The sequence below is a fragment of the Peromyscus eremicus genome, chromosome 5 (assembly GCF_949786415.1).
Source record: "Peromyscus eremicus chromosome 5, PerEre_H2_v1, whole genome shotgun sequence".
NCBI classification, from domain to species: Eukaryota; Metazoa; Chordata; class Mammalia; order Rodentia; family Cricetidae; genus Peromyscus; species Peromyscus eremicus.
Window position 1 is genome coordinate 62,694,573 of NC_081420.1, and position 20,852 is coordinate 62,715,424.

At 46.5% G+C, this 20,852-nt stretch overlaps 1 protein-coding gene across 1 annotated transcript in view; it reads right to left on the bottom strand.

Annotated features, from left to right (window-relative positions):
* The window catches only part of Frmd4a (FERM domain containing 4A), a 175,627-nt gene that overhangs the window by 103,086 nt on the left and 51,689 nt on the right, over positions 1 to 20,852 (bottom strand). Inside the window, 1 exon segment of the mRNA XM_059263573.1 lies at positions 4,764 to 4,848. Within this exon segment, the coding sequence (XP_059119556.1) occupies positions 4,764 to 4,848 (85 nt within the window).

The window sequence follows — 20,852 nt, forward strand, 5'->3', positions numbered from 1 at the left end:
AAATGTGGAGACTAGAAGCAATGTGTGTGTGTGTGTGCGTGTGTGTGCGTGCATGTGTCTGTGTGTGTGTGTGTGTGTCTGTGTCTCTGTGTGTGTGTGTGTCTGTGTGTGTGTGTGTATGTGTGTGTGTGTGTGTGTGTGTGTGTATGTGTGTGTGTGTGTGTGAAGGTTAAAAGATGCAATGACAGGCAATGCTGACAAAAACTTCCCAGAAAGTGGAGTAAGAAGCCAGAAATGGAAAACGGACACAAACCTGCCCTAGCTTCCGACTTCCAGCACTTCCAAGAAGAGAGGCTGGGGATGAAAAAGGAGAAGATAACAAAGAAATAATTCAGGAAGAAACAGTCTCCAGAATAAAAGTATCCACCCAGCAGATCCTGGCAGAATGTGTCTACAAAGACCGCACTCCTGAAATGTTAGATAAGAGGAATGCAGAGGAAAGCCCCGAAGATCCAGCTATGGGGGGATGGCACAGGGGTGGCACATACAATGGACAGGGACAGACAGTGGGCGTTCTAGAACAACAGCTGATAAAGAAGATGTCATTCTGCATTTCCACAGCTAATCAAGTAGATATGAACGGGGGGATAACGACATTTCGGACCCACAAGGACCCAAACATTTTACTTCAGGGTGTCCCTTCTCTAGATTTACTTAGGGATGCTGTCCAGGAAAACATGGTGTAAAAAATGGTGTAAAACCAACCAACCAACCAAGTCAGGATCCAGGAGACAGATGACCCAGTACAGAGCGGGGGTGGGGAAAGACCCAGACAGGAAAGCAAGCTGCCTCCCACGAAGAGAGCAGAAAGCTGGCCAAGTTCATGGGCCGGGAGGGCAGAGGGTTCCAGGAGGGAGGTCTCAGGAGAATCAATAGCAGCAGCCGTCACAAACTCAAACCAGAGAGAGCTGATGAATTGCCCTCATGTTGGAACTGAATACTAGAATGTATCTGGGAATCCGTAGGAGTTGTGAGCAAAAAGCCAAGGATACACAGAAACTAAACAAGTGGAAACAAAGTAACGAATCCCTGTAGGTAAAACAACTCATTGTCTAAAAAAAGGAATCACAGCCCTAGGACAATGGTTGAATTAGTCTTGTCACGCTGATGTTGATTATGGCTTCCACCCAGAAGTACGATATTACCCCGAGAAAACTAGGGAAGGGAGCATGCAGGTGCTACAGAGGACACCCCAATCCTGTCTATCTTCTGAAGAGTTAAACAAATTGAGAGGTGCCACATCAAGGAAGAACCGGGCCATTTATTTAGAATTAAAGAGGCAAATAGTAGAAAGAACAGCAAAATGACTCAAAAGGGCAGGACATGTGTGCGGGAGAGATGGGTACATTTGCATAATAAGCCTTTGAGAACCGTTTGAGTTCAATTGTTTTATTACAGTGTGTAGATGTGTGAACAGGTGTGGAGGTTGGAGGACAACTCGTGGGAACTGGTTCTTTGCTCCCACTGTGTGTCCTGGGGGTCAAACTCAGCTCGCCAGTCTTGGCCACAAGCACCTTGACCTGCTCAGCCATCTTACTGCCCTCCCCCACCATTTTCCTTTTAAGCTGTCCCCTGTTATCCCCACTTTGTGTTGTGTTGGGGTTTGAACCCAGGGCCTCTTACATGCTAGCTAGATTCTTCTGGCTGAATTACACTCTGATTAAATCCAGTCCCCCCTCCCCCGTTTTTTTTTAAATACATTAAAAAATATATTTTATTTGTTTTGATTTTGTATATGTGAGTGTTTTGCCTACATGTATGTGTGTGTACCATGTGGGTACTTGGTACCCAGGGTGGTCAGAAGAAGGCATGAGATCTCCTAAACCTGGAGTTACAGAGAGTTGTGAGCCACTATGTGGGTGCTGGGAGTCAAACTCGGGTCCTCTGTAAGAATAGCGGGTGTTCTTAATTGCTAAGTCATCTCTCCAGCTACCCCGCTCCCTGTCAAAAATAGATTATAATGTTTTTAAAATATGAATGGAAATAGGTCTGCAGAAAAGCAGGGGTAAGCAGCTTATTTCACCTGAACAGTTTAGCTCTAAAACACCATAGGAGTTGAGTGTGGTGGTGTAGGCCTGTAATTCCAGCTATTCAGGGGGCCAAGGCAGAAGAATTGAAGTTCAAGGATAGCTTGAACTATATAGTGCATTTAAAGCTAGCCTGGGTAACATAGTGAGACATTGTGTCAAAATGAAAAATAGAAAGCCGGGATATAGCTCAGTGGTAGAGTGCTTGTATAACACATGTAAGGCCCTATGCTCACCTTGGAGTCTACAAAATGCAAGCAAGCAAGTTTGGAAAGAAAAACCCTGTAAGAGTCAACCTCCAAGAAAACAGCAAGGAATCTGATACCAAACTGCCGGGTGAATCAATGTTTGGGGCTGCATCAAGGTGACAAGTTAGTTATTAAGTCACCCTGCCTTCTGGGCTAATGTCCCAGCATACACCTGGGGCTACGTGGGTGGCACAGAAAACTGTAGCCAAGGAAAATGTATCAGAATCCAAGTGACTTGATCAAGGGCATGGCACAGTGCTAAGTAAGTGCTTTCCATGCTTTGTCTACGTTCTAGAAGATGTGGGCCAGATCTTGCAATATCTCTGTTTAGTCAAAAAGGAAAACGAAGCTTGGAGACATTCTGTGGAAGACACATTTAGCTGGTACGGGAACCCAAGTCTGTCGCAGCAAAACCTAAATATCTACAACTGTGCGGACTTCCATTATTGTTACATGTTGCTGAATGTGGCCCATCGGGCACACTGCTCTCTGGTCACTTCCAGCTCTTGTGAACACCAGTTTCCTCCTTGGCAAACTTTTGCCTTTCTCAGAAGTTCTGAGGCTCCAGATGAATACCTACAAGCCCCGTTAGTAAAATCTGTCAGTGTTTGCAAATGAGAATATTCAGACGACTGAGCTAAACAGGTGCTCTTCAGATTCTGTCCACACAAGCTTTAGAGGACTCATCCTTGGTCATTTGTGGTCACTTTTGTGACCATGTTCCAGAATGGATTTTTAAGAAGAGAGAGCTAGGGCTCTGGAATATTTTCCATGTTCCGTTTGGCAAGCCAGCTGATGCTGAGGTCGCCTGGACTTTCAATGTGGCCAGTTCTGGAGACCTGGCCACCTGCACCTCCTCTTGGGAAATTTGCAATATTTACTTCTGAGGACTTAATCTCCTTGATCACCACAAGCTCAGCATGTATGACCAAGTGGAACCCAGCAACTCCAGGAAAACAGCTTCCTTTCCCTTTATGAGCGCCTGTGTGCGCAAAACACTAATTTAATTGGTCTGAATGTACTTTCAAAAGGCTCAGGGCTAGCCGTTTATTTTAGCTCAAGTCTGCCACCTTGTGGACAGTGCTCAGTTTTTTTTTATTATTTCTCAACTTTTAAAAAAACGGTGCTTGCTCATTTATTTAAAAAACCATCAGGTGCCCCCATGGTTTGTAAGGTATCTGGATACAATTATTCTTTCTACTTTATAATGAGAAAATTAGGGATTAGAGGGAAGAAGAAATTTGAAAGCACCTGGAACTACAATTAACGTCTTTTCCCACCAGTTAGCAAAAACTTCAAGCACTCTCAACCGCATGCTCTGGGTTTCAGGCCCGTATATGTCCTGGCTCATCAGCTACCACCAAGTGAGGTCTTTCTGCAGAGTTGAGCTTGGTTTCCACCAGGCCCTCCTCCATTCTGAATGATGGAATTGTCCTATGCAGTTCAGGTAAAGAACTTGTCCAAGGTAAAGCAGCAGCCATCACCCAATTTCAGCTCTCCTGTTTTCAAGTTTGGTAAGTTACTGCAATACTCTAAAACAGAGGTTTCGATATATAAAGCCACATGCCAGGAGTTCTCCTTGGAATTTTCCAAAAGCATCCAGTGGCCACTTTACCAGAGAAATGCTCACATTTGAAGTTCTCTGGGTACACTGTGGGAGGACAGTGTGCCCTTCATGAACACAGCATGGCCACAGCTGAACTCTGTGATTGGAATTAAGTTTCCCTGAACCAAAAGAGTGACTCTGCTGTTCATTAGATATGTAAGACTCCCTGGGACTCATCTTTCCCACAGAATAGAGATGTGGGGATCCAGGCAATTCACATAAAGCCCCAAGCCTGTGCTTCTTCATGTGAGCTTCAGAGGATGAGTGTATGATGGTCAGCTTTAACTGTCTACTTGACTGTGGCTATGATGTGTAGAAAGAGAACCGAGCACAGGCCAGCAAGTGCACATGCGCACAGTCCTTTCCCCCTGCTCTGGACTGTGGCTATGATGTGTAGAAACAGAACCGAGCACAGGTCAGCAAGTACACATGCACACAGTCCTTCCCCCCTGCTCTGGACTGTGGCTATGATGTGTAGAAACAGAACCGAGCACAGGTCAGCAAGTACACATGCACACAGTCCTTCCCCCTTGCTCCAGACTGTGGCTATGATGTGTAGAAACAGAACCGAGCACAGGTCAGCAAGTACACATGCATACAGTCCTTCCCTCCCTGCTCCAGACTGTGGCTATGATGTAACTAGTTGATTTTCTGCTGCTTTGACCTCTCTACCATAAGGAATACATCTGTAAAGCCAGGACAGTGATAGGATTGGAAGAAGCCACGTTGTTTAGCTGGTGGCTTTCCTTACATGCAGTTTCTCATTCATTTATAGCAATTAATTTATAAATGACTTTTCCTAATCAATAAAACTACCTTATGGGCAACATTTTGCTATTTTTGATTATGTTAGGAAACTGAATGGGAAGAGCACATTCCTACCTTGTAGATGCAGGACTTGGCATTCAGGAAGAAGAGTTCAATGGTAGCATTGTCCTTCAGGTAGGAGATGCTTTCTATATAGAATCTGCAAGAGAAAAACCATGTGTGAGGCACAGGGGTGGGGGAGGGTGTGTTGAGCTGTGTGGCTTCAGAGGAGGATTGCAGTTCCTGTGCTGAATGAAGAAAAGACAAAGGGGCCATCAGTCTTTTCTCTGCTGCTTTCTCTGAGGGCACACCATGTTTTATGCCCATTGTATAGGCATTTTTCTCAACATACCTTCAAGGCCAATAAGCATATGAGAATACATTCCAGGTATCACTAAGCCCTTGGAAAATGCAAATCATAAGCCGAATGAGATATTGACATACATGGCTCTAAGATTCGAAGATTCCTGTTTTTCTATATAGTAAAGTCAACTTGGTTAAAGATTTAGAATTGGGATTGGAGAGCTAGCTCACCAGTTAGGAGTGTTTACTCTTCTTGTTAGGGGTCCTGGGTTCAGTTCCCAGCACCCATATCAGATGACTCACAATTGCCTCCTAATGCCCTCTGGCCTCTGTGGGCACCTGAATATACATGGTGCACACATAAACTCCTGGAGGTACACACACACACACACACACACACACACACACACACACACACACAAATAAACCTGGAAATATATAGTCTTATGACACATATAGGAGCTTCAGTAGTTAACAACAGTCTTACCTCTAAGGACAAAGCAGTTCTAACTATTAAGCTATTATGATAATAAGATACAGGACATAATTGAGTTTACAAACTATAATGCCTTTTTTGGCATTGATTGTAGTGTATGTGTGTATTCCTACATATATGTGGAGTGTATGTATTCACATGTCTACAAGCATATGGGGGTCAAAGGACAAACAAGTACAGTTTCCTAGGAACTGTCCACATTTAAAAACAAATCAACATGGCCTCTCTCTGGCCCAGAGCTCACCAAATAGGCTGTGGTGGCTAGACAGTGAGCCCCAAGGATCTCTTTCTGTCCCTCCAACCCCAGTGATGGGCTTATAAGCATGTGCAAGCATGCCGGGCTTTATGTGGGTTCTGGGGCTCAAACTCGGCTCCTCCTGCTTGTATAGGTGGAAAGCTCTTCAGACCTGTTTCACCAGCTCTCGGCACTGATTTAAAACCCGAAGCAAAACCATTTAAAATACACACCCAAGAGAAAAAAAATGTGTGTGTGTGTGTGTGTGTGTGTGTGTGAACCTGACGAGTACTAACAAACAAGTACAAGTACTATACATTTCGGGTTTTCATGTTCTTTGGTTTTCCAACAATGGCACATGGAATACCTGCACAAAGTTTCCATGGAAATAAACCCAAACTCAAAATGGCAAAAAAAGAATTACCCACAGTCATATGAAAATGAGGATGGATCAAAACACAGCCCCAGAGCTGGGCCAGACCAGAGTGCTCCAGCTGTAAAAGGAAAACATCCAGAAGCCCTCAGGTCCTTCTATCCCACTCCTCTCTCCAAGCTCTCTGGAGCCAAGTCTTCCCAGACACCTTGAGTGTGGGTATCATAGACCTGGATTAACTATGACTCTGACTCTTAGCTGACCATCTACTTTCTTCTCCGTCACCCAATTTCTAATTCTTCATTCGGCTATTTTTTCATGTTACTTTTTTTTTAATCCTAATCATTGTTGATCTAGATTTTTAGAAGAGACTTTGTTCTGTTCAATGGAGCAGCAGGTGGTGGTCACGTGGCCCTTACAACCACTTCTTACATGCTTCCCTGAGGGTGATGAAGTGTGACTGCATCTCAGCACACTCCTGGGCTGGGATAAGTGTTCTTAAGGCTGTGACATTCACGCATATTAAGCCAAATGAGAATTGAATTCCTATCAGAGGGAGCATATGAATTTCTCTCAAGATGAAACACGCTGACAGTATTTAAGTTTACATTAAACATGCTTTTACACATCAGTTCAGAGTTTATTAAATTCTTTAATCAGATAATGTGCCCATTCAGCCTAAGGACCAGTGCATTAAGGATGGAGCGATTTTGGATGAGGAAATGAAGTGCAGGCTGTTGGAGTAAAATCCAGACTAGACTAGGAGGGCACTGGCGGGATTTTAGGACATAAACAGACAGCAGGGCGCAGAGGGTGAAGTGGGCAGAGGAAGAAGCAAGTGCTGTGGCCGCTCAGCAACATGACACACTCTAATAAGAATTCTGGGGAGGAAGTCAGGGACCAGGGATGTAACCTCAGCTCTGTGTGACTTAGGACATGCCACCCGACTGTACTGAGAGTCTCTTTTTCCAATTGTAAAAAAAAAAGCGGGGTGTGTGTGTGTGTGTGTGGGGGGGGGAGACTGAGAGGAGTGGAGGGAGGGGAAACTGTGGTCGGGATGTAAAATATGAGAGAAGAATAAAGTAAAAGAAGAGGAGGAGGAGGACAAGGAGGAAGAGGAGGAGGGGGAGGGAGAGGAGGAGGAGGAGGAGGAGGAGGAGGAGGAGGAGCAGAGTGGGACTCAATGGATCTCCACGTAAGAAGTCTTTTTATGTTTAGATACTGGGAATGAATTTAAACTAAAACATCCACCACCTGCTGCCACCGCCTCCTCCACTGTGGCACATCATTATCATCATCATCATCACCACCACCACCATCATCACCGCCATCATCACCACCACCACCACCACCACCAGCAGCAGCAGCAGCAGGAACAAGTCAAAACGGGATTTAGTATACACATCCGTAATCCCAGCTGTGGAAGGGCCAAGCAGAAGGAATGGGAGCACAGCCATCCTTAGCTACGTAGAGTTTGAGGCCAGTCTAGGATACGCGAAACCTTGTCTCAAAAGGCAAAACAGCAAACAAACCCTCCTTACAACCGACAAAACCCAGGCTAGGCAGGCCAGGCTCACAGCCAGCCCTCTTGTTCATACACTAAGTGAATGGTGTCTTCTACCATTTTTCAAATGTGTGAAGATCCTGCTGTGGTGGCTGCGGTGCAGACTTATGTACACACGCTAGTGAACCTGGTGTCACTTAGAGATGGGCAGGTTGCCTCCATGAACAGACAATAGTAGTCTGTTACAGAATCAAACTTACAAAATTCCAAAGGATTAAAACATGGTCCTCACTTGCAAAGCCCGTGAGAGGGCATTGGTTGATCTCTAGCTGCCCTGTCCCTGAAACACCTGCCTGCCGCTTTGGGAGCAGGTGGTTTAGATCACGGGGCCTCTGTGTAGCAGTTGTGCAGGGGAAGGAGGGCTCAGGGGAAGGTTGAAGTTACACAACTGTCAGTACTTGAGCAATGGAAACCTGAAACACAGTGGCAGATTCTACATCTTGAAGGAAAGCATGTTCAATTAATTTTAAAGTCTAGGTATTCATCTGTTAATCACGTGCACGCTCATGCACATGCGTGTGTGTGTGTGTGTGTGTGTGTGTGTGTGTGTGTGTGTGAACAGGAATAACAGGAAGTGGGAAGAAGGGAAGAGGGAAAACTGGGGAAAAGGAGAAGAATACATGTGGTAAAGACAGGAAATGCTTTGAGCACTAAGCTATTTCAGATTCTACACCTTTAGACTCCAAGTTGTTTCATAGTGGAAAGGTCACTGTTAGCCTTAGGAGGGCTCTGTTGTTTTTCTGGTACTTAGAGTCCAAACTAGACAGTGACTTTAGCTGTTCTCTGTTTTAACAGTGAGACACAGTGGCAGTGTGGCAAGGCCTAGCCTTGTGGACCTGAGACTCCACTCCCAGAAGTTACGAGGGCTGAGAAATCACTTGACAACGTGTACATGTGGCCTTTCAGATCGACCTGCTTCCCTGACAAGGCATTCTACAGAGAGTCACCTCCATCCCTCAAAGGACCCTCTCGTTCGTCCCTCAGCTTGAAAGGGCCCTAGAGAGACCATTTCCACCGCCAACCCCCGCCCCCAAAGTCCCTCTCCGGGGACACTGCTTAGCACACCTCTGTGTGACAGAACCCTGTCATTTCTGACTACTGCTGGGATGGCTTCTCATTAGGCTGCCACCTCCTGGAGGAGGACTAGGGCATATCACTGTTATCTTCGTGCCTCGGGAACAAGTACAGCACCTGGTACAACTGCTAACTTTGCATCCATGGTAGGCCCCGGGTGGAGCTCTGGGAGTCCAATTAGTGAGAAAGAGGAGGGTTTATATGAGCGAGAATTGTTGAGACCAAGGTTGGATAAAGCACAGGACAAATAGCCAAACGGATGGAAACACATGAACTATGAACCAATGGCTGAGGGGCCCCCAACTGGATCAGGCCCTCTTAATGGGTGAGACAGTTGATTGGCTTGATCTGTTTGGGAGGCATCCAGGCAGTGGGACCAGGTCCTGTGCTCATTGCATGAGTTGGCTGTTTGAAACCTGGGGCTTATTCAGGGTCGCTTGGTTCGGCCTGGGAGGAGGGGACTGGACCTACCTGGACTGAGTCTACCAGGTTGATCTCAGTCCTCGGGGGAGGCTTTGCCCTGGAGGAGGTGGGAATGGGGGATGGGCTGGGGAAAAGGAGAGGGGGGTGGGAGGGGGGAGAACAAGGGAATCGTGGCTGATATGTAGAACTGAATTGTATTGTAAAATAAAATAAAATAAAATCATGAAAAGAAATGGCTTCTAAAACAAAAACAAACAAACAAACAAACAAACAAACAAAAACCCTGCTAACTTTGATGCTCAGCTTTTCTCTACTTCATCCCCTCTCAGTCAGAGTTCCTAAGGAGTAGCTGTGTTAGAATTCCTAAGAGGTACCTATGTTAGAGTTCCCAAGGAGTAGCTGTGTTAGAGTTCCTAAGGAGTAGCTGTGTCAGAGTTCCTAAGGAGTAGCTGTGTTAGAGTTCCTAGGGTTAACTGTATTAGAGTTCCTAAGGGGTAACTATATTAGAGTTCCTAAGGGGTAACTATATTAGAGTTCCTAAGGGGTAACTGTATTAGAGTTCCTAAGGGGTAACTGTATTAGAGTTCCTAAGGGGTAGTTGTATTAGTTGTAGCTGTATTCACTGTGAAGGAATGCCTCACAGAAACAACATCAGGGAGGAAGTACTCTTTTGGAGTCAATGTGTGGAGACACTGGTCCAGCATGGCAGGGAAGCTGAGGGCGCTTCCAGAATAGTTTTTTCATGTTTTGCTGGCTGGATTAGGAAGCAGAGAGCTCAGGCTGGAACCAGGGGTGAATATACCCTTCAGAGTTCACCCCCAGCAACCTGCTTTGGCTAGATAAGCCCTATGTCCCAAAGGTCCCACAACATCCCCCTATAGCAGCACCAGCTGGAGCTCCATGTTTAAACACATGATTCAGCATGTTCGTGTGTTGGAGAGGGGCTGGGGATTAAGCCACATCACAGTGTAAGAGTAAGAGCAAAGAGATAACAAATGGCACCCAAAGTGTCATAACATTTTAGGTGGGGGGTCCATCTCACACCCCACACAACCTGTCATCATGCCGCTTCCCATTTCTTACTGTTCACATGAAAAGTCGTTAAAGCTAGGCTGCTGATTAGCTTGTATCTTCATACCAAAAAATTACCAGTGACCGCCAGAGTCTGCCAGAGCTTACTGCCATAGTAATTTTGAGTGTAAATCCAGAGGATCTGAAATAACTTAATTTTCTAAGCCCCATGTCTTCATCCCATTTACCTTAGACCTCAACTAAAGTGTGAAGATGCTCTTCGCATTCCCTACCCTCAGCCTCCCCCCCCCCCCCCGTTTCCTCCAGAGGGATATTTTATAAAATTCAGTGCTGTAATGGCCGTCTCTGGCATTGGCATCCATTTTTACAGATCTCTACTCTCTGGCAGGAGAGTAAAGGGAGGTTGCAGAAATAACAAGCATATTCTGGGATGGAGGGGAAAAAAATCCTCCTCTTGACAGAAATTGGAAAGCAGTTTCCTGTTAACCTTTATCACCAAGACAACAGCCTAGAAAATCCTGGAAGCTCTGGGCCTGTCTTTGTTCAAAATCCTGGACATTTAATTCATCCTGAACTTTCTATCTGTGCTAGGAAACATCTAAAAGTGAAATGCTTGGATAAAAATAGACCTGAGACATCTCCATTCACACCCTGGGCAGGCACCAGGTCGAGGAGACTTCTGGGGAAACGGGGAGAGTTGATGGTTGGCATGGAAAGTTGAGACTATCCATTTCCCCCCCTGCTTTTATGAGCATCTGGCTTGCGGTCCTCTGTGGCACTAGGTGGCACTATTGCTTTTCCTTGACTGCCCGTGCAAGGAAGGGACCGCTTCCCAGACAGTTTACAAAGAGCATTCTGGGTTCCTAAGGGATCCCGGGGAAATGAAAGATGGACCCTCCACCGCAAGGCTCTGTGAGGCAAACCCAAGTCTGTGTTAACTGCATCTTTATAAGGCATGAACGTCTGGGCTTGCTGGCTCCAAAGTCAGCCAGTTCATAGTAAGTAAGAGCTCGTAAGTGATGCATGGCAATGGACTCTAACTCTCATATGTGACTAACAGGCCCAAAGCCATGCTTCCACCTCTGTCGGCTCTCACGTGCCACCGCTGTCTCTCCTCTCATGGTCCCCTACTCTTCTGCCCAGAGACATATTCTAGATGACATGGAAAAGTCCCTAAGTTTAAAGGCCCATCAGAATCATTCAAATTAGCTAATCCCAAGCCTGCTTACCTGTTTTATCAGTTGCATGTTCTAGAAACCATAATAGAGGATATTGCCTATTTTCCCCTCCTCCTCCCGTTTTGCCCCCGACCTTCCCAGGTGCCCCTGCCTACACAGCCCCAAGTGGCATCATCCCTTCTCTTGGGGGCTATTGTGGTGATATTTTGTTTGTGATCTAACAAATAAAACTTGCTTGAAGAGCAGTGTTGAGCTAAGCTACTAATTAGTCACAGAGGTCAGGCAGTGGTGGCATACACCTTTAATCCCAGCAGACGGATCTCTGTGAGTTCAAGGCCACTCTGGGCTACACAAGATTGATCCAGTCTAAAAGAGAAACAGAGCCAGGCAGTGGTGGCACACACCTTTGATCCCAGCACTAGGAAGGTGGAGACAGGAAGTGATATGGCTGGATGGAGAGAGGACTATAAGGCGGGAGGAGACAGGAGCCCAGGCTCCCTGTCTGAGGATTCCTAGAGGGAAGAAGTCTTTCTAGTGGCTGGCTGCTCTGCTTCTCTGATTTTTCAGCTTTCACCCTAACATCTGCGTCCAGGTTTTTATTATTAAGACCAATTAGAATTTGCCTTACAGGCTGTCACAAGCTATTTTTCAATACTCTGTTGGCTTTCATAGTTGAATAACAAAATAAACACCTGTGTGTAAATGCACACGTATGCCGCAATGTGTGTGTGGAGGTCAGAGGAAAGCTGGATGGAGTCGTTTCTCTTTTTCCATCACGTGGCTTTCAGAGATAGAATTCACAGCTTCAGGCTTGGCAGCTGTCAGGTCCAAAGGAAACTCCATTTCCCCAAATTCTGGTGGTCAGACAAGACTGAGGAGTTGTGAAGCTGTTTCCCCTCTATCAAAGGAGCCATTCCCTTATCATTGGCTCCAGAAGGGACAAGTGGCTATCTGTGGTACCTATTAGCATACCAAAGCCGGAGCAGGCCTCCAGGCTCCCTCAGTATCGAAAGTACCTGTTACCCATTTCAGAGTCCATGCTGGCATTCTGGCTCTTCTCAGCCCTCCTCCCACCCCTCCCCCACAAAAAGGAAAAAAAAACACCACAAAACAAAATACTTCTCCAACTCATGGGCATCCCTCCCCACAGCTACTCATTTCTCCTTATACTCCTGCTATTTCAGCTTCTCTCTCTTTCTCTATCTCTCTATACCTCTCTTTCTCTTTTTCCCCCCTCTCTCCTCCCTCCCCATCCTCTCTTTTGCTCTCTCTTGGTCTTCTCTTTATCACCCACTCTTCCCCCACCCCCTCACGGTCAAGTCCAGTCTGCTGGCCAAGTTCTGTCTACTACTTTCTCTGCTCTGGACTCTCCCAGATGCCTCTGGCTATTTTCTCCCTCACACCCACAAGAAAAACCTTCCCCTTAACCATACCTTGTCATGGTCATGTCGTCAGTTTATACAGCAGCCTTACCCCCAGTTATCTCTCCAACCCACAAAATGTGTGTCTTCAAATAAGTTACCTCCCACATTTAACTGGAGTAAATCTTAGTGCTCCTTTCTGAGCCGAAAGGGACAGTTTTCCGGGCTGAGGTCAAAGCCAAGATGTCTTTAAAGGCATTGTCACACCCACAGTAGCTCAAAGGACCTGCTACTCAAGAGTATTTTATCCCAGTCTGAAGTGGGGGTATGCGCTCCAAGTTCATTGATTGGATGATTGGGCATCAGGATCTGCAGCCTTGGGGAGTTGCAACTGTTCTTTAGCTCATGGAAGCTTCTGAAGGCGACACAGTGACTGTCTAGTCAGATGACATCAGCCAGGTCTCTGCCAGGCCCCTGCCCCTCTGCCTCCCTCTTGCAGCCACCTCTTGGCACTTGGGAATCACTGAGTATTTACAGCAAGTGTTAATTAAACGGGCCAGTGGTTTCATTTTGTAATGAACACAAATGCCACATTTGGAACACTGACGTTTAGTGGCAAAAGGGGGCGATAATAATGAGAATAATATGCTGTGGATTCTACAGCCAAGTACCTCTGGTGTTTAGAATTTCAGAGGCTTTAATCTTAACTGCGGACCCAGCTGAATTAAGGCAAGTTCTGGTTAACTGGGCACCCCATTTAAGATCCAGGCCACCATTGTTCTTGCGAGGGACAGGAAGCAGCCACTGTTGTCTCAATCAGCGAAAGAGACATCCTCAGGGCCAAAGGATCATCTTCTAGAGAATAGCTTCCCACTTTCCCTTGTCCTTTTTCTATTGTTCATTTTGGTTTGTTGTTTATCAAACTCGAGGATGGAAGCGATTAATCTATTTATTCTCTTACAGACACAGTGGCTAAGTGGGGTCATTTAGCCGAATATACAATTCAAGGAATTGCCCTGTAGGAGTTATTCGAAGCACAAACCCAGGCCAACAAAATGCACAGACTTCCTTGGGTACATAGCTGCATTTTCCTCCCATTTTTTTTTTTTTTTCTTGACGCACTTATTAGGCTCCGTCTCAAGCTGCTAGAACTTGCCTTTCAGCAGTCAACAATGACTGGCGGAGCTCTTGGTCACATAGTGATTAGTATGTGATCAGAGGGGAGCAGGCAGAAGTGAAGCCGAGCAGGTAGGTCGAGGTAGACAGACCCTAAGGAACACACTACTGAAAATGGGGGAACCGTTAGCATTGCACATTCTAGACAGGTGCTCAGTGGCAGCACACAGGGGAGAAAGGAGGAGGGCCAAGGTCAGAAGCAGAGCTTAAGCAGGAGATTGAAAGTCTGGGAGGGGCTTACGGAGGCCAGAACTACAGCCAATGGAGTGTGCTCCCTAAGTGGGGGGTAAATCTGAGATGCAGAAGAAGTAGAAGTAGCCAGGAGAGAGGAAGGCACCTGTGGGAAAGAGGTGCTGTTAGTCAACTCTTGGGGATCTGGCTTGTGGAGGGCAGGGGAGGTCTGCGAGTGAGTGTCCGTTACAGGGATAAAGAGTTGCCATTGAACAACATGTGTGTTAGGGCAGGAAAGTAACGACATCGATGGGTTCGGGCTACATTTGGGTGCACATCTGTAGTAGCAGGAAGGACCTGGAAACAGTGAGTTCAGGACTGGTGAGAGTGGAGCTGTCAGCAAAGTGAGGAGGAGTAGGAACTCACATGCTGGAAGGTGGGGGGGGGACACACATGACAGGGGTGGGGGAATGACACAGGGGCGGGGACGGGGGAGAGGAGACAGAGAGGCAAGGCCTCACAAACACTAATATGGAAGTATGAGGGTAGAGCCATGCACAGAGGGAGAAGATTTGGATCAGAACCTCACAGCACCACAGACCTGAACACTCACCAAGGACACGGTCAGTGGCAGCCAGAGCCACAGCGTGCCACGAGTCCTCCAGGGACCTCGGGGTGTACTGGAAACAGGGATGGATGGCCACGAACCGAGAACGCAGTGAAACGCAAGGAAGGGAGCAAGCAGGGACCCATCTTGCTGAGCATTTACTATGAGCAAAGTAGAGCGAGAGAGCAAAGGTGGGCACACCACAGGAGAGTGTGTCCTCCGGGTACTGAGGTAACATGTAGTCTTGAAGAGGAGAAAGCCAGGGTGAGGTAGCTGTGAGGTAAAGAGCTCTGAGGGGGAACCTAAGCACTCATGGCTTCTGTAATACGGAAAGATGAAGTAAGAGTCACTCTTCTTCAGAGGGATGTGTGTGTATGCGTGAACATGTGTGTATACATGTGTATGTATGCATATACATGTGTATGTATGAGTATGTGTTTGTGCATCTGTGGCTATGTATGTGTGTCTGTGGGTGTATGCCTCTAGCTCTCTGTGTGTTTATCTGTATGTGTGTGTGTTTATGTGTCTGCATTTTACATGTGCATGTTTGTGTGTGTGTGATGTATGTGTGTACAGCAGAGGCTAGAGGAATCTACAAAGACGAAGCCGATAGAGAAGAAGTAGGCTAATGGGGTGCACTCATGTGGCTTTTGTTGTCTCTGACAAACCCTAAGTGACAGCATCCTCTCCCAGCGAAGGGGACATGGTTAGAAGAGCACTAAAGGACAAACACGTTCTTACATGGAGTGCACCTCGGGGACAACTCTGCATTTTCTCTCAGAGAAAATAAATGGCCGGGTTTGGTTTGTTAGGGTGCTGCGTGGGCAAGTCAAAAAGTGGGAACTCGCCGGGCGGTAGTGGCGCACGCCTTTAATCCCAGCACTCGGGAGGCAGAGCCAGGCGGATCTCTGTGAGTTCGAGGCCAGCCTGGTCTCCAAAGAGAGTTCCAGGAAAGGCACAAAACTACACAGAGAAACCCTGTCTCGAAAAACCAAAAAAAAAAAAAAAGTGGGAACTCGATCACAGAATGCGCTGGACTCCTACAGCCAGTACAAGATGACAGCCACCTGGAGACCCTGATGCAAGAGTTGATGGGACAGTAAACAAGGGCCTGAGTTCAGGGAGGAAAGAGAAGAGGGAAGGAGCAGGAAGGGTGTCGAGAGGTTGTGCCGTAGAGAATCCGTGTGCTTAAAAACAGGAAGAGGAGCAGGGCAAGCTCAGGACTTACAGTCTACTCAGGTGGATGAATAATGGCGCAGACTCTGTGTTTTGGACCCAATGAGTACAAAGCACTCAGGCCTGGCTGTCTAGGAGGAAACTAAACATAGAAACATGCTACCTTCCAGAAAGATCCACTGGCTAGGAGCTGGAAAGAAAGAAATGTTCTGTTGTCTGGCCTGTATACAGGAATAGCAGAGAAGGACCGACAGGATGGCTCAGTGGTTAAGAGTACTACTTGCTTTTGCAGAGAACCTAGCTTTGTTTCTCAGTACCCATGGCAGGTGGCTCACAACTGCATGTAATTCCAGTTCCAAGGGATCCAAAGCCTTCTTCTGACCTCTGAAGGCACTGCCTGAATGTGGTGTGTATACAGACACACACACACACACACACGAGTAGAGAAGGGTTAATCCTACGTGGAATTTGGAGATGAAACAATTATTTGCATGTGGGTTCCTATGTGCCCGTGTGAATAGCCGCATGTGCATATTTACCATATACACACATAAGCACTCACACAGGCCAGCAGTCACCTCCAAGTATCTTCCTCAACCACTTCTACTTTAGTTTTGAGACAGAGTCTCTCACTGAACTTGATACTTGCCATTTCAGCTCTGAGTCCCCACCTCTGTCTGCCCCCTGGGTTGGAATTCAGGTCTCCATGCTGGCTCAACGAGCTGTTTCCCCACTGAGCCATCCCCACCAGCCTGAATTATTTTTCTGAGACATAATCTCACACTGCAGCTCAGGATAGCCTTGACCTCAAAGCAATCCTCCTGCCTTAGCTTCCCCAGTGGCAGGTATACAGGTGGGAACCACCAAACTCACACTGGAGATTTTCATCTAAGGAGTATTCCCCGAGATTCTTGCTAAGGCCAACCGAAAGTACCATTGGCAGGAGCGTCGTTTCCGGCTGCAGACCGGAAGTGGATTCTGTGCAGCCTCTGGTCAGTCTGATGTCCAGTTCTTTCTGCTGCTAACGTGCCCTGAATGTTTCCAGCTTCCTTGTCACTGAGTTTAGGCAGAGAAAACAGCTTGGGGGTGACCTGGAAAGATTGCACATCCTAAGGGACCTCAAAACTCCATGCTTTGCTACCAGGTTTTGAGTCCCCAAGCCTACAGACAACTGGGGTCTGTACAGGCGCTTGGAAAATGCCCCCGGCATGCAGCCAAGCCCAGTGCTTTAATAATGTTGACAAAAAGAACCAGAAAAAAAAAAAATGCTTAAAGAATGAAGCACCCTCGCCTCACCCCAGTTTTAAAGTGTAAAATGATTTGGTGTGCATGTACGTTTGAATGTTCACAGGTGTGCAGGTGCACATGCATACATGTGTGTGTGGGCCAGAGATCACCTTGCATTGTCATTCCTCAGGAGCTGCTCACCTTGGTTTTTTTTAAATTGGTCTGGAAATCATCAAGTAGGCTGGCTGGCTGGCCTGGGACTCCAGGGGTTCTCCTGTCTCTTTCTCTATACTGCTACCATGTCCAGGTTTTTGATGGGAGTTCTGGGGATCTCAGGTCCTGTAAGCTTTATCGACTGAGTTATCTCCTCGACCATACACATCCACATCTTTTTTTTTTTCTTTCTTTCTTTTTTTTTTCTTTCTTTTTTCTTCTTTTTTTTTTCTGAGACAGGGTTTCTCTGTGTAGCTTTGTGCCTTTCCTGGATCGCGCTCTGTAGACCAGGCTGGCCTCGAACTCACAGAGATCCGCCTGGCTCTGCCTCCTGAGTGCTGGGATTAAAGGCGTGTGCCACCACCGCCTGGCTTTTTTTCTTTCTTTTGAGACTGATCATACTATGTAACCTTGGCTAGCCTAGAACCTTGTGTAGACCAGGCTGGTCTCGAACCCACAGAGACTCGCTTGCCTCTGCCTCCCCAGCAGATTATTAAATGCATGCACCTTCATGCCCCACCATAAATATTTTTTTAGAAATGAAATAATTTACTAATTGGGGTTGTTTTTTGGTACAATAAAAATAATGCTTTATTGGGGTGACTTTACCATTCTAGGGGTTGGGGGCTAGTTTTATAGCTTACAACGTAAGGCATCTCAAATGGCAATTTGGAGTCCTGGCTGTGCATTAAATAGATCTTGAACACTTTAAATCCTATTTCTACACTGTTCCTTGGTTGTTGCAACTGTGAGGCCTCTATAAATAACTCTTGGGTCTCCTTATGGTAGTTAGGTTTTTTAATAATGCTGTTAAGGTGCTTGAGGGACCGACAATTTGAACACATATGTGTGTGGTATTAAACTGCTATTGGTCAGACTTACATACAGCTCATTAGTGTCTGAAGACCTTTGTATTAGAAGAGCCACTTTGGGGAGATTTCCCTCCAGATTGGAAGCTGGAAAGTTGCTGGAATAATTATTTCAAAATGAATCACAATACACAGATTTCCAGTACATGTGTTAGCAATTGTTCACAGATCGGGCCGGCGAGCTGCTGCTGCTGCTGAGGAAAGTGTTCGCTATGCCGAACAAGGATGACAGCCTGAGATTGATCCCTAGAATCCCTTAAAGGCAGAAGGAAAGAAGTGAGCCACGAAGTTGTCCTCTGTCCTCTGACCATACATGCACTGTGACACACACACACACACACACACACACACACACACACACACGATAATAAAAGCAGTAATAATAAACTGCATGCACTGAAATGTCTTTGTACCAACTTGCAGCACTAACAATAAAATCTCAATCGTGGCAAAAAAAAAAAAAAAAAGCTGTAGCAAGGAGGGGGCACCCCACATGTGGCCAAGTATATATGCCTCCACCTACGATTATAGGTTAATGAACCAACTCTTGCCTAATCCCACCTCGCCTCTCACTGGAATTGTTAGTCTTTGTTTTATAAGGTTATTTCCCATTCATCTGAGACACCATTAGAGAGAATATGGCACTGAAATCATTCCCATCAGTAATGGAAATAGCTGAGATTAGCTCTGATATCCCTGCAGCTGTTAAGCAAATCAAAAAGGCATTAACCACGAGTTGAAATTTACTCCACCAGCTGAGGTAAAGACACACACTCCAGGCTGGTCAATGGACCCTTCAGCGCTTTGCTTGAGACTTGGTGAATGGCGTTTGTGGAGTCAGGATGCCAAGTGTAGAACTGCCACCCTGACCCTGCTCTTCAGGGAGAAATGAGCTGCAAGCCCTCTGCATCCCACTCCTGACTTCCGTGAGCGTGTTCAAGAGGAACACGGTCTGTAGACTTGGCAAAGTGGCCATTTTCATTTGAAAACTGAGGGTGTAGTGCGGTTGTTAGCAAGCTCAAGGTCCTGGGTTCAACCCACGGTACCAGAAGGAAAAATGGAAACAAATCCAGCCCTTCCTACCCCTGCAGTACTGCTGATTGTTTTAGAAAGAATGCTTCCAGTGTTTAGCAAGAATGATTGTTTTAGAAAGAATGCTTCCAGTGTTTAGCAAGAGTGCTCCTCAGGGCTCCCCTGCTGGGTGCTCAGTGTTGCTGTGTCTGGGTTCTAGCTCCTGCCTTGGCGGCTCATTTGCATTTTGACTTTCCTCTGGCCTCCTATATCCATTTGCCAACAGATGTGATCAGTCCTGGGGTCTTCAGAAGACAGGACAGACGGTAAAAGCTCTTTATTGGGGCAGGCGAGATGGCGCAGCCTGTTAAAAGCACTTGTCAAGCTTAACTAAAATTTGGTCCCCAGAAGCTACATAAAGGTGGAAGAAGAGAATCAGTTCTAAAAAGTCCTCTGACCTCCACATGGAAGCAGCGGCATGTGTGTGTCCACACATATACATCAAACACACACACAACAACAATAATAAAGTTAAAAAAAACAAAAAAAAAACCCCAAAAAAACAGTGTCCCACGAGGCTGGGGAGAGGACTCAGTAGGAAAGTGCCTGCTTTGCACGAATGAAGATCTAAGTTTGCACTCCAGAACTCAGATTTTTAAAAATCCAGGCATGGTGTCCCATTTTTGTAATTCAACACTGGAAGGCAGACACAGGTGGTTCCCTGGGGCTTGCCAGCTAGTCAGCCCGGCCTGCTTTGCGAATCCCAGCCCTCTAGTCAGCCCGGCCTGCTTTGCGAATCCCAGCCCTCTGAGAGACTGTCTCAAGTAAGAGGTGAACAGTGCCCCCAAGGAATGGCACAGGAGGTTGTTTTCTGGTTTCTATATGCACACGAATGCATGTAAACACAAACACACACACACACAATCACAGCACCACATCACAAATGCAATTCTTACATCAACTGTTAAGTAAAATGTGTTCAAACAGGTAAGTGCACACTGCAGTTTTCTTTTTGTGTATGTGTATGATGTGCGTATGCATGCATATTTTCATGTGTCCATAAGAGTGTGGAGGCCAGAGGTTGACATTGGGTATCATCCTTGATTGCTCTCCACTGTGGCACAGTCTCTTGCTGATCTCAGAATTCATTAGTATTCAGCAAGCCCAACTAGCCAGCTTGACCCCGGGGACTCCCTGTCTCAGCCTCTTGAACACTATTGGTACTATAGGCAAGTGACATGCCTGACTACACACACACACACACACACACACACACACACACACACACACACACACTGGGGATTTGAACTCTGGTCCTCATACTTGAACTGCAAGCGCTTCGCCCACTGAGCCATCTTTTCAGCCCTCTGACATCTTTTGATACTTTATTCTTCTCTGCTAGAAGGGCATTTCAATCAACCCAATTTGAGATAAATCTATATATTTCAAGGGACTCCAGTGGCACTTAGGACAGAAGCAACGGCCACAGAGGCTTCTTAGGGAGCTTCAAGGGGCTCTCAAACAAATCCCCGGACTTGTGACACAATACAAGACTCAGTTTACTTTGAGATGTACGACTCTCTCCCTCCATTCCACACATGTACCCTCACACAAGCGTGCAAGCCTGTGACCAGTGCACACACCGATGGGCCCAGAGCAGTCATACCTGAGTTTT